Raw genomic sequence first — 14,530 nt, 5'->3', positions numbered from 1 at the left:
AATCCAAAAGTTGTTGATATATAACTTTATTAAATATATAAAGAAAAAGTGTATCTAGTTATGTGTTTTCTTCAAGTAATGAGAACATGCCAGCATAGTCTAAGAAAATACTAAACTAAAACCTGATCCATGATACAGTGCTGAATTTGTGGAACTGGACCCATTTCTTTGCTGCTTTAGGTAATTAGCTCCCATGCTAATTCAAATTTATGAACCAGGTTTTGTTTTAACTGTTTTTTGCAGAATGGTGATCTCTGAGATTACAATACAGAATGTACATGCTGATAGGAAAATTCCAGAACATTCACTTCATAGTAATTGCAACTGCATGTCCCAAAGGCCTCTTGGTACATTTGAAGTAGGTACAGATAACATAGATATCTTTCTTGTCTAAGTATGAAAGAAATTTCATGCTGAAAAGGTATCAAAGATTAAGTTACCTTCCTGTGAGGATTCCTTATCTCCCTGACTAAATTTAGTTCATACTGAACACTTGACTTTGTCCAGCCCCCATCTGCTCAGTCCTTGTGGAACCATCCCAGCTGCTGCTTGCTACTTAAGCAAAAAGTGAGCTCACTCATTGAAAGCATGTTCAGCTAATACCTGAAAAAGTCAGTATTTGTGTAACACAATCAGTCTTCTGTAAATTCAAACGGAATATGGTACAAGAAAATTAATTTTCTATTTTGGTTACGTTTACTGAATACGTAAGAATAAGCCCAAAGTTTTCTGCCTGTTCAGCATTAGTAGTTTGAATTTATTTTATCTGAGTGAATAAATACAATTTATTCACGTGCTGTTTAACCCTTTTACTTGTGCCCTGGCCAGGATGCTTCCCAGGGTGCTACTTTATCTGAGCAGCATTCTCTGCCTAATGCATGAAGATTCTGTTCCATGTTTTACAGGGAGATAAAGACATACCTCCAGAAGACAGAATGTGGTGTCCAGTTAGACCAGGTGGATATCCAAGCAGGACCTACTGGTACCAGTTGCTCTAACTTTTATCAAGTAGTACGTGAAGTGTCTGGTTCATAACCTGAATCGTTGCATTACCTGACCTACGGGCATACACACGGTAACTGAAAAAAAAAAAAAAAAAAAAAAGTCTGTGCATTTGCTGAAGCGATTTCCGTGAGTCACAAAGCCATTGTAACACAGGTGAAAATTTAAATTCTTTGCTCAGTAAAGGTAGTAATTCACAGCTGGAGTGGGGGATGTCCTCCCTCACTGCATCTCTGAGTGCGCGTTCTCTTCTGGAGCTGCACACCGTGAGAGTTCTCGGAAGAGCTCTGCCCGCATACGCACCGGCTTCAGCCAATGCTCAAATCCTTGTGCCTTCGTGAGGAGTCGCGCTGCGAGAGCGGCTTCAGCCTACCCCGGCGGCGGGCCGGCCTCGGAGAGCACCCGGGCTCCGCGCCCGGAGCAGGGCGGATCCCCGGGCGGCCCGGGGGCACCGCCCGCTGCCGGGGCGTCACCAGGAAGCGGAACGGCCGCCAGCGGAATCAGTTCCGGGTGCGAGTGGCTGCGGGAGCGGGCGGGAAGCGGCGGTGGGAGCGGGCCGGGCTGGCCGGGATCCGCCATGTGAGAGCCCCAGACAGCCCCAGGTGAGCGGCGGCGCGAAGGGCGCTTGGCCCGAGGGGCAGGCGCGGCGCTCCCGGATGGGACGGGGCCGTGCTCGGGAGGGGTCTCGGCGCCTGACAGGCCCGGCGGGCCGCGGCTCGGTTCGGCTGCCTGGAGCGGCGGCAGCGGCTCCGTCCATTCTGCTTTCGCCCAGCCGTGCCTCGCCGGGAGTTGTCGCGTAACCCGAGTCGGTGGCTCTGGTGCAGCTTTGGCGTGCGGGAAGGGAGTGCGGACGTGCCTGCGTTGGGGTTTGCTGTTAACCCGAGTGAGGCGTAAAATCCTCGGCACGGCGGACTGGGGCGCAACGAACCTGGCCTCATTCGGGAATGTGTTTATTGCCAGGAGTTGGGGGACACTTAAGCTGCTTCTGTTTAGTCAGAGAAGGTGAAAGCTCTAGTGAAACCCCAAACCCTGTAATGCAGAGGTGTCTTCAAATCCCTGCAGGTGTAGACAGCATGCAGAATTGGATTTGGTTTAGAGTAAATCAGAGTTGAGAGTCAGTTTGGAACAAGCGAGAACAGTTTCAGAAACATTCAGGAGCATTTTCAAGGGAAAACAAAGTGACATAGGAGTAGCTGCACTGCAGTTGTTGCATGTTACTGAATCCTCAACATCTGGATCTGAATGTGCCTGTGCTTCATTGCCTGTCCGGGAACAACTCCAAGCAGTTCCATCTACCCCAAGTAGTGAGCTGGGGAAATACCATGAAAATGTGCTCTTCGCTGCTATTTTAAATCTGCTGCAAAAGATGTTGCTGATATCTAGAGAACATACTCACTTCATTGCTTAAAAGCAACATCAGAGACAAAAAGTTAACAGTTTGATGAAGAGTGGCTACTGGTTTAAAAAAAAAAAAAAAAGTGGGTGGATTAAAATGCACAATATTGATGAATTTTTACTTTGGTAGTAAATAATACTGTAATAGCAGAAGGTTCAAGAGATCTTTTCCCTCTTGTGAAAGGTCTGGCTCTATGTATATGCTGAGTCTTGAAATACAAGCTGGAGTTTTTTTATAATGATAGTGACATCCCAAAGTTGTCAGATATTTAGAAAACGTGGCTATTTAGCATTGCTTAATGGGGATATTGTGAAATTTGTGCACAAAATAATTTTTTTTTATCATTATTTGTAAGATTTTGCTGGTTTGAATGTATGTATCACCAATATGCCCCTTTCTTTTATTTATTTGGTACAATACTTTTATTGATATCGGGATCAAAGACATATAGAATAGTTTGATTTGGAAAACACCTTTTGATCTTGCCTTATATCCAGTTTGTCTCCTAGTAACTTTTTTTTTCACTCAGAAATAGATACATACCTGCAACTACTTTTGTAGTAATTTGATTTCCAGAATCAAGATTTAGGGATTATTTCTATTGAGGTTTCTAATTGTTAGGTGAAACTTTTTTAATGCATTGACAGTTGCTTCATTTTTGCTCTTTCAATCACTTCCACACAGTCAAGCAGTTGTGAGGAAGACAGTTAAGAGAATAAGGGACAAAGGTGGCATTTGGACTTCAGTTTCATATCTGCTTTCTTTGGATATTTGCTCAAAGAAGAGGTTCCTTTTTTTTTTTTTTTGCTATAAAATGCTAAATATGCCATTCCATCAATTTCTCTGCTGCACCATGTTAACTGCTGAGAATGAGTTTGTAGTGTTACTGGTATTGACATGTGTGTGTATGCATGCGCATATATGTACATACATCTAAATAAATTGGTTTTATTTTGTTGCTAAAATCATCCAGTCTTTCAAGTGATTTTCTGTTCATCATGTTGTGAATCTTGGTGACATAAAAATAAATTCTTTTAAATTTTTGTTAGACAGAAGTCTGAAGTAGTAAAGCTTTACTAAACTGCGTGTCAGGGTTACTGTTTTCTCCCCAGGCAGTTAGTGAGGTTGTGTCCCACAGCACTGCCAGGGCACTCACCTGCCAGGCAGGAGCTTTGCTTAAAGTTTCACTGCAGGTGTTCAATACTTGGGGCAGAACATGGCCTGTCTTGCGCCAGAGAAGGAATGTTGATTTTCACTGGGGTGTTCTGATATCTACTGATGCAAGAGTGCAAGAGCTGAGTTTTCTAGTAACTACATTTCAGCCTATATTAACTGGCTGCTGTTTCTGAGGAATCTGGGTATTTCCTGCATTTTTATGAGGTAAAGTAATGAAGTTTTAAATTGTTGTGTAGTTTTCACCTCTCTAACAGATTCTGTATTGTAGTCTAAACCACAAATGAAGCAGACTGACTTTTAAGGCTATTTTTCAATGTATTATAAGCCACATGGACCTTTTGGTGTGTGCTTTCCTACATATAATTTTGGCAAATCATCTCTGTTTCCAATGGACACTTTGGAGCAAGTGAAGAATTAATGCAAAAAACAATTCTACATATTTGTGTAGTGCTGCTTGTATTATTATAAGTTTATTGTACTGCAAAATCATCTCAGTTATTGGAAGATTATGTGGGGGTTTTACCCTCTTTTAGTTTTGGGGTTTTTTAATGGCTGCAAAATTAAACTCTGTTTTTTAGCAGTGGGGTAGCTTACCCTGCTTTGGGGACAGAGTTTCAGTACAGCAGCAGGGCTGCATGGCGCATTGTTTAACTCCATCCAAGGGCACTATATGTTGACTTTTAAAAGATAAATAATACTTTACTGTTATGAGAGGTATGAATTGGTGAAATGTTCTACAATCACTCTCTTCCCTATTTTCAAAGACTATTTCATGAGTCTCCTAGAGACCTCCCTAGCCCATGACACACTTGAGGTCATACTTTGATACAGCTAGTGTTAATTAGTGTGGCTGCTGTAAATCTGAAGACTAATGTAAATGCAATCTGAAAGGAGTAAGGGTGATGAAGATTTTTGCCCAAAAACTTCCATGATCACAGCCAGTAAGGTTACATTTCTAGGTTAGAATTCTCTTGAATGATGATATGTATTTGCAATGATGTCTTGAGTTCTACAGATGGTGTAGATACTAACTCCTATAAAATGCAAGGGAGGAGTGCACTGATTTATACAAATACCTGATTATTTTCTTGGCTTTTTTCAGTATTCTGAGCAGTAATGTATGGAGGGAGTATCACAGAATCACTTAAGTTGGAAAAGACCTCCAGGAGTCCAATCGAGTCCAATCTTTAACTGCTTGCCACCTTGTCAACCACACCAGAGCACTAAGTGCCACATCCAGTCATTTCTTTAACACCTCCAGGGATGGTGACTCCACCTCCCTGGGAAGCCCCTTCCAATGTTTAAAAACCCTTTCAATGAAGAAATTCTTCATGATTTCCAACCCAAACCTCCTTTGGTGCAGGTTGAGGCTATTTCCTCTTGTCCTGTCACTCATTGCCTGGTAGAGGCATTTTTGGTGTCATGGAGTATGCTATGGCGTCTTGCTTTTGTCTTAATTTTCGTTATGACCATCCTAGCTTTTTCATGTATTTCTGTTTTCAGACATGCTACAAAAGTAATGGTTTGTTATGGGATTTTTTTTCCCCAAGGATTCCTTGTTGCTGAGCTAATTTAAGAAAATGCAAGGGATCTTTTCTCACACCTTTGTGTGAGTTAAAATGAGTATAATTTCTGTCATTCACCTGTCTGTGGGAATGGTACATCATACTTCAGTGAGTGAAGGAAATTTAACAGGTGCAGACTTAGAAGCAGAAACCAATACTATGTTGGCAGACACACAGCTTCGTGTTATAGTTATACGATGCTTCTCTGCTGCTACTGTATGATGTCAGTAAAATTAAATACCTAATGTGGTTTGTCAACATCTATTCTTGTTTTTTAAATTAAATAAGAGCTTTCATGGAACGTAAATTTTAAAGGAGGTTTCTTTTTAAATCTAATAAGAAATGTTAAATGCCCATCACTCTGGTGTTCACAGGTTACTTCAATTTACACTTTTGTTTGAAGACACAGGGCAGTGATCCTCTGCTAGTAAAGCCATTTTGTGGGCTACATTTGCTGTATAAAATCCTGATGAATAAATGTAATCAGAAGCAAAGAGAATTTATATGATCTGTTTGAGCGTGACTGGATCATCTCTTACAGAAACAGACAGGAGGCTCAACACAGAGCCCTGCTAAAACTCAGTGAACCTGGTGTCAAGTTTTGGCCTGTGCCTTCAGCCAGTTTCTTGGATACATAATACCTAGGAAAACCTTAAAACACTTCGATCTACTTTTGAGGAAAGGTTAAGAGAGGACCTATTTGTAGACAGGTGCCCAGACTGAAATTTTACTGGACTTTGCCCTAACTTTACACTAACTCACATGCAGGGGTGAAAGCTAAAGCAAGATGAAATGCATTACTTTTTAACAATGAGTGTACCTAAGACTGCTGTGAGTTTATAGAATCACAGAATATTCCGAGTTGGAAGGGAGCCAAAGGATCATTGAGTCCAACTCAAGTTGTCCAACTTGAGTTCTCACTACCCCCGATGCCCGAGTTTGTATTTTGCAAATAAAACTCTCATAATTCTGAGCTATTGTTCTGTATGATACTGAGTCTAAATAACACAGATGCCCTCTGCATGTGCTGAGATACCATGGAAGGTGCTGAATGGGACTTCTGACTGAGCATTACTTTTTTTTTTCCTTCACCTGTGCTAATTCTGTATAGAATTATTATGTGTGTAAGTTTCATTATGACTGGTTAACTGCAGAGATAATTTTTTTTTTCTTTAGAGCATATAGTGGATGTGTCCAAAGTTAATCTGTGCTTTAGAGTACCTTTTTGCCTCAGTGTAATACTAAATGCTTCACCCCAAGGCAGGAGAGGTTAAGGAGATGTTTCAACTTGGAGGAAGCTGTTAAAAAAGTGGGGGTTTTTAATTAGCCTTTTCAAACTGTAGTTATCTTCCAGGACTGTTTCAGAAATGTTTCAACCACAAATGCTATCGTCTTGAAAGTTCTACTGCCCTGCCAGCACTGATTAATAACTGAGTATTGTTATACCACACTTGGTTTTAAGTGAGGGTTAGCTGATAGAGCTCCACTTCTTCTTTTTAGGCTTTTTATCCTATTTCTACCTTTTGATTTTCTTTTTAGAGTACCTGAATTTTCATAATTTGATTTAAATTATTCATATGTCCCATTACAGAATGTAACATTATAGAAAAAAAAATCCACTAGTATATTGTGATACATTGGACATGGTTCCTGCATCTGAAGTGTATGGATGATGTTGAGATCTGTTTGTTCAATTGGAAAAGCAGGTATGGTGGCAATACTATATGTTTAGACTTCTGCATTTATAAGAACCAAAATGGCAATAAAAGTCTGAAGGTTCTTAGGCACTTGATTAGAAATAAAGGTAATGCTGCAAAGAGACGCTCTCAGGGTGAAAGTGTGCTTTTCAGGGTGTGTGTGCTTTTTATGATAGGAATGTGTGAAAAGTGCGTTTCTTTAGCTTTTGTTTGGAGCTCTATACATTTCTTTAAAGGCTCATTGAATGTCCTTTCCTGGTGTTTGAGTATCCATGGTTTTAAGTTAATAAACGTCAGATTATTCTAACTAGGAAATCACTGCTGTGTCAGATGAGCTTCAAAGTTCACATCATGGTTTGTTAAAAAAATTTGGTTTTTTTTTTTCTTTTTTTTTAAATTGAGAGTCAACAGGTGGCTCAATCACTTTTCTTTCAAATATGCATGTGCCTGTGACTTTTCCTTAGGAGATTTTTCAAACTTCATGAAGTACCTTCCAACAAGCATTCTTGGGCAATTTAACAATGCAGTTCCCTGCAAGTAGCACTGTAATATCTGGCTTGAATACCTATTCAGGGGTCTGAAGGATTTACTTTCCCTAATGGCTATGAAATTGATCTTCTTTTGGGAGGGTGGAAGTATTGTTCTGCACTTCTTGCCAGGGAATGAAATTGCAAAGTTTCTTTGAGGACAAATTGTCCAGGGAGACTGTGATGTATTCTGAGCAACTGCATTGTGAATGTTGCAGAGGGATAATTCAAATTAAAGAAATGCAATAAATACGAAGATTAAGACTCTACTTTTTTATTATATGAAATATTTATGCTAAATGTTTTGTTGTAACGCACCTTTAACAGATCAGTGTGGTGGTTTAAACATTTGCAAGCATTTATTTTTGAAATGCAAAACTCCATATTCATTCTCTGTTGTAAATCTTCTAATTTTTCTTTCAGATTACTCTTTACATCTGTAGAAATGGACAGCAGCAGTTTCATTCAGTTTGATGTGCCTGAGTACAGCAACACTGTTCTGAGCCAGTTAAACGAACTCCGCTTGCAAGGGAAACTCTGTGACATAATCGTGCACATCCAGGGTCAGCCATTCCGCGCCCATAAAGCTGTCTTAGCTGCCAGTTCTCCGTATTTTCGTGACCATTCAGCATTAAGCACCATGAGTGGCCTATCTATATCAGTTATTAAAAACCCTAATGTTTTTGAACAGTTGCTTTCTTTTTGTTACACTGGAAGGATGTCCTTGCAGCTGAAGGATGTTGTCAGTTTTCTGACTGCAGCTAGCTTCCTACAGATGCAGTGCGTCATTGACAAGTGCACACAGATACTGGAGAGTATCCATTCAAAGATCAGTGTTGGTGATGTTGATTCTGTCACTGTTGGTGCCGAAGAAAATTCAGAGAATCGCAATGGCGTTAAAGACAGCAACTACTTTGCCAACCCTATTGAGATATCTCCTCCCTATTGCTCTCAGGTGCGACAGTCAGCAGCAGGCAGCGATCTTCGGATGGAAACTACTCCAGGCAAAACCCTTCGCAGTCGTCTGCAAGAAGAAGGGCATTCAGACCGAGGGAGCAGCGGAAGTATCTCTGAATATGAGATTCAGATTGAAGGTGATCATGAGCAAGGAGACTTGATAGTAAGGGAAAGTCAGATTGCAGAGGTGAAAGTTAAAGTGGAAAAGTCTGACAGGCCAAGCTGCTCTGATAGCTCTTCTCTTGGTGATGATGGATATCACACTGAAATGGTGGATGGAGAGCAGGTGGTGGCAGTAAATGTTGGTTCCTATGGGTCTGTCTTACAACATGTTTATTCATTTACCCATGCCTCATCACAGGCTACAGGTGTGTCAGAAACCTTTGGAAGCCTGAGCAACACAAGTCCTTCAAGGTCAATGCTGAGCTGTTTCAGAGGGGGTCGTGCACGCCAAAAACGAGTACCTACAGGTCACTTGCATAGTGACGTCCAGGGCTTGGTGCAAGGGGCTGACAGTGAATCCATGGTGAGTAATCCAGGATATGAAAATAGTCCACGGGAAAGAAATGCAAGAGGTCATTGGTATCCATACAATGAGAGGCTAATTTGTATTTACTGTGGGAAATCTTTCAATCAGAAAGGGAGCCTTGATCGACACATGCGATTGCACATGGGAATAACTCCATTTGTGTGCAAGTTTTGTGGAAAGAAATATACCCGTAAAGACCAACTTGAGTATCATATTCGTGGTCACACAGATGACAAGCCCTTTCGCTGTGAGATCTGTGGAAAATGTTTTCCTTTCCAGGGTACACTAAACCAGCACTTGCGAAAAAATCACCCAGGGGTTACAGAAGTGAGGAGCAGGGTTGAGTCTCCAGACAGAGCAGAAGCGTTTGTGGAACAGAAAGTAGATAATGATGCTTCAGCTTCTGAAGCCATGGATTCTAGTATGGAAATTCATGTGATGTCTAACACATCTGATTAAAATACTACATCTAAGTGCAACACAGACAAGCACATTATTAATGTATTTTTTAAGTATTTTATTCTTTTAGTAATCTTCAGTACAAGTGTAACAGCCTTTTAATTTTCGTGACCTTCTGGAAATCAGTTAGAAATGGTTTCTGGAGAAGACTACATAAGTATTCTTTGTTTTTGAAGGAGGTTGAGTTGTTTGGGGTTTGTTTTTTATATTTGAATGTTGCTCAGAATATAAGGACAGTGTACTGGGGAAAGGATAGGAGAGGCTGCTGAAGTGTCCCTGCTGATTGATCTGGCAAAACACAAATGCCAGTGGAGAAATATATTAGAATAAGATTGGCAGCTCTGCTGAATGCTCAAAGAAGCTGTAATTTCCCATATTTTATTTCTCAAATCCTGTTGCTGGTAATGAGTTACACAGCAGTGGGGAAAGAGAATATTACAGCTTTGATTCCTCTCATGTCACAATGAAATCTGTTCACTCTTACTAACTGGTTTTGGTAGTGAGTCTGTTTATATATATAAATTTGCTTTATATATATAAAATACTTTCACTTTCCCTCTCCTAGTTGAGGTGAATGTAAAAGTATGTCAAGGCTGATACCATATGCCATTCTTTCAACTGCTAGGACTTCTCTCTGCTTAGGGTTTAGAACTTCAGACTTTGGGAGAATGGTTTTGGTTTTAAACGAATGTTGTTTGGTTTTCATTTTATTAAACTATTACTTCGTGTGCAAAAGTGAGCAAAGTGAATTACCTTGCTTTAATATCTTTGCTTTATAACATATGTAAACCAAATGCCATAATTCTATTAAACTATGGTTAAATTGTTGAAGGGTTTTGTTAGTTGTCTAGAATGCAAGCTGGACAACCTGTGGTGCTGACCTTTTTATATATATAGAGATAGATATATCTATATATATAGATATACACATATATATATTAAAAAAAAAAAAAAAAGAAAAAAATATTAGCAAACCTAAAAGTAGCATTGTGGTCTAAAATGTGTTTTTACTGGCCTCAGAATCTACCTTCATTTCGTACTGTAGAATCATACCAGGTAATTAAACTTAACTTCATCACTCTTCGTGGTTGCTTAAAACATGAGAGAGATGTAGTTTAAACCACAGTATTTCCAAGCAGTATTTTAATAGGTCTCTTCATAGAGAGCTGTTTTCAGGTGCACGTTGACTTCCTACTTAAATGTCCAAGTGATATGCCAGCACTTGGAATTTGTACTTTTTTTGTATAGAAAAACAAATACTCTATGGGAATTTTGAGCAATATGTTATTTCATGTGTGAGTATTACAGAGTTGCTATGATTTCTCTGTTTTTTCTGGTGGTTTTTTTCTCCATAAAGGAGCTACCAACAACTTTAAAAATACTCTAAATATTTTTGTTTCACCAAATATGTGTTTTTAATATGGTGCTAATTTCATAATTTAGGTCAGTATAATATATAAAATGTGAAAAATAATCATAATGGTTAAGGAAAAAAATCCCCAACAATAGACAAACAAAAGCCCCCCCTCTACACAAACCAACCAAAACAAAAAATGGGGAAAAAAACCCAAACAAAAAAACCCCATACCACAAAAAATCAATGGCTTAAGAGACCTCAAAAGCATGGACTAGCAAACACTACTGTTTAACATTCTACCTTAATTCTTCCCAATGAACAGAATTATTAATCACATACTTTAAAATATAGGTTTTATATTATTGGGTCTTATGTTTGTTTAGCTGATACTGAAAATACATTTGTGAATGTGCTGTTTAACTCCCAAAAGTTAGAAAATAAAAGCTCATTTCTAAATTATTGGAAAGAAAAAGATAGGTTTGCTGTCTTGTAAAACTTTTTGGCCCCTGTGAAGCTGGGGCATATTTGTGCAGTAGCTTTATTAAATACACTAGTTCCCTAATATTGTGACAGTCTGCAATAAGAATTAATCTCTCAAACATGGATTTACAGTATAACCCCTGCCTGCTCCATTGGAGCAGTTTCAGTTAAATTGAGTACATCATTTGCCTCTTTGTCCTAAAACTGCCTAAATAAAGAGGCAGGGGGTGGGGAGATGTTTCTGTCCTTGAAGCAGCAACAAAACTTTTGTTTCCAGTAAGGGAAGGGATAGTCAGTGTCTAGGGCAGGTAGTCTGTATTTCTACCCATCTAAAAACATGTTGGTGTTTCTGATTCAGTTTTTTCCTTGAGTGTTTGTTTTAAGTAATTAAATACAAAAAGTGTGTTTTGGTAAATTAAGTTTGAGACATGCAAAATCCAAGAAATGTACCATTATTCTTAACCCTTTATCTTGAACCTGTGCTGTGGTGCCTTTGGTGTGACTTTTTCCCTGGAAGGATGACTTGAGGATAGCAGGATATGGGTACAAATTTTATATTTCTTGAATTTCAGTGTGTCACAATCTTAACATTATTTAAATCTAGTTCTTTGTATTTGTAAATGTATTAAAATACATTTGGTTTGAGTTTACCAAAGAGTGACTTATCCAAAATTGTCTCAGACAAAAGCAAACAAAAAACAACATCATGTTGATTGCACAGGTTCAGGTTCAAAACATTGTAACAGACTGTTAAGGGGCAGGATATTACCCATTTTTCTACAAACCCATGATTCAGCAGTGTGCAAGTCCTGCTTGCCCCGGCTCGTGCCGGGTGCGCCATTCCCTGATTCCCAAGCCATAGCGCAGCACTGCGGCCCAGCAGCGCTCGGGCAGCGCCCAGTGCGCAGCTCTGCTGAACACCAACGTCACCCCTGGCAGCAGCAATTCCATTGTGCCTTGTCACATAACGGGGTGCCAGAATCAACATTGTCACAGACAGGAGGCATGACCTGATGAGGTTTATGTCACCAGCCCACAGAGCAGGAGGCTGTCACTTTAGCAAATGATGGAAACACTGTAAAGTGTCTCGTGTCTGTGCAGTTCTCAGCACAGAGCTGTTACACATTTCATTTACAATAAATGCAGAAGTCAATAAAACATGAATAAATATTTGACAGCAAAATAAATAATGAAATTATACAGGCTGGTTCATAATTGAGTCTCTTCTTAGAAATCTACCTTTTTAATTCTAGACAAATGTGAAAACAGTGACAGTGTCCTTTCCTCTAGATGCGTAACCTATTCTGACAAACTGTGAAAATAAAGGATTTTATACCTTTGCTAATGTTTGTGGGTTTAAACTATTATTATAGTTTTCTTTATCAGTTGTATTCCATATTATTTCTTTTAAAATTGTAAATACATTTAGTAAATAGCTTTGTAAATACTTACAGTATATTAAAAGTTCCGTTTGGTCACTAAGGCCTCAAGATTGGCTCTGCTTTCTGAGTATGAAATCTTTCTGTAGCATAAAGGATACTGTCAGTTCACTGTCAGCAGGGTAGACTGTAGGCCTAAATTGAAAGTTTTAATGCAGTCTTCCCCAGCATAAATTCATGTTTTATGCTGAAGCCTTTGGTTTACTTTTAGACAAAACAGTGAGGCCTCTTAATACGTTTAGGCTGAATTATGGGAAGAACAACAGGAATAAAATCAAGGGCTTGGAAAATACTGAATAAGCTTTACCTTGAAATATATATATTATTTGAATTTTTGTATTAGTTTACTGTGATTCTTTTATTGTCATTTTTCTAAACAGGTTTCACATGAAACCACTGAAAGGGACTCAAATATGCAACACCTAATCTATTTTCCAAGGGAATTTTACCCTTGAATGGTGCTTTTTGACTGGTCAGGGTTATTTATTAAATTTTATATTTGAAAGTATTTGGGGAATTATGTAAATTCTTTATATGAATCTCTTTATTTCATGAATTGTAAATTTCATAATACTCAGTGATCAAATTGGAAGTTTTGTAAAGTCATTCAAAATGTTCAAACTTTATAATCTGTGTGCATTTTACATATATTTTATCAAGTGCCAGAATAGTTGTATTTAATATTGTAGATTTAATACTACTTGCACATCCCCTGTGGCAGCATTAACTTAAGTTATGCAAGTTTACACTAAAAAAAAAAAAAAAAAGCTAAACAAATAAGTAAGCCTGGGACATGTGTTCCTGTATTTCTTCAGGGGATGTGAAGCCACGTATCACTGACTGAGCAGGTTTGCTTCTTGCTCCTGTAGCTCACTCCTGCCATGGCAGATACAGAACTGCTGACCCTCCCATTCCCACAGGCCAGGGATTCAGCCTTTGGACTCAGACCGAGAGCCTCTGGTTGTAGATCTGGTTAGACGCAGAGCTCTTGCACGATTTTAACAGTGTTTGTTTCTGACTGAAAATTGTATTTTTAAATAACTTTTATTTGTATGGTTGTTTCTCAAGATAAATAATTGAACATTTTGAATGACTTGACTTGGTGTCATTATCTTGCAATATAAACCAGGAACCTCACACCTCTGCACTTCATCGCCATATGAAGTAAATGAAGCTAGCTAAGCTGATGCTGTAACAATTAGTAACTTGCCATTAAGGATTACTTTATAGCATGACTTTAAAGTATTTATTCAAATGATATTTTACTCTTGTATTCACTTTGGTTTTAGATTTGTGACATGAATATTTCTGTGCTGCTTTATTTTGTTCTGATGAATTTGTTTCTTGCTTGTAAATTGCTTTTTTTATGGTATAAAGTCAATCGGAATTGCTGTTTGTAAATTAAAATGCTTCTAGAGCAAATCTGTGGTGTCAGTGTCTACATTTAGGTATTTATTACTAAGTGGCTTACATTTTAGATGCTGTTCCTGAAGTGTTACAAGAAGCATTTTGATACTCAAGTACCAACTAGAAATCAAAAGTCTTTAGGCACAACTACTCTTGAAGTATCTCTGTTTTGCCAGCATTAGGTGTGTAGTTCTGAACAGATGATCATTTTTTTGTTCTCCAGAACCTCATCCAACTTTCACAGCAAAACAAAAAACCTAGCCAGGTGGTGGCGACCCATCCATGCCACTCCAAGGCAGGTCTGTTGGGGAGGCACACCCTGCTTCGTTCCCACAGCAGCATTTATGTTTTATGTTCTGTCACATGTGTCAGTAGAGCTGATGCTGTTCCCAGGAAGTGTAGGTACACTCCTTCTGACCCACAACCTGAATTTAACAAGTGCAGCCCCAGTGCAGCCTAGGCCATGGTTATCTTGGCTGGTAGTGGGATTTGGAGGCCCTGGAGTTTAGTGTGGGTTAGTCCCCGAGTCCCTTATGGAT

At 39.1% G+C, this 14,530-nt stretch overlaps 1 protein-coding gene across 3 annotated transcripts; it reads left to right on the top strand.

Annotated features, from left to right (window-relative positions):
* The first annotated feature begins 120 nt into the window (after nt 1-120).
* Nucleotides 121-14,006, top strand: ZBTB34 (zinc finger and BTB domain containing 34). Of its 3 annotated transcripts, none has more exons than XM_085076640.1 (3): nt 121-358; nt 906-1,604; nt 7,787-14,006. In XM_085076640.1, the coding sequence occupies exons 2-3, from the start codon at nt 1,318-1,320 to the stop codon at nt 9,306-9,308; spliced, it is 1,809 nt and encodes a 602-aa protein (XP_084932766.1). In that variant the 5' UTR covers nt 121-358; nt 906-1,317; the 3' UTR covers nt 9,309-14,006. The 3 variants fall into 3 exon arrangements, with proteins under 3 accessions (XP_084932766.1, XP_084932768.1, XP_084932767.1); XM_085076642.1 differs by having other exon boundaries at nt 121-1,604; nt 7,787-8,846; nt 9,129-14,006; XM_085076641.1 differs by lacking the exon at nt 121-358 and adding an exon at nt 2,065-6,845 and having other exon boundaries at nt 1,533-1,604.
* The last annotated feature ends 524 nt before the right edge of the window (nt 14,007-14,530 follow it).

The sequence above is a fragment of the Lichenostomus cassidix genome, chromosome 17, assembly GCF_008360975.1.
Source record: "Lichenostomus cassidix isolate B80296 chromosome 17, HeHo_3.0, whole genome shotgun sequence".
Classification (NCBI taxonomy): Eukaryota; Metazoa; Chordata; class Aves; order Passeriformes; family Meliphagidae; genus Lichenostomus; species Lichenostomus cassidix.
This window is presented reverse-complemented; position numbering and strand designations above follow the sequence as displayed.

Bases quoted from the DNA above. Each gene is read 5' to 3' on its own strand.
- ZBTB34 (XM_085076640.1), top strand. From the start codon at position 1,318: ATGCTCAAATCCTTGTGCCTTCGTGAGGAGTCGCGCTGCGAGAGCGGC. The intron at 1,605-7,786 runs GTGAGCGGCGGC...TTTTTCTTTCAG, and splicing joins AGAGCCCCAGACAGCCCCAG to ATTACTCTTTACATCTGTAG.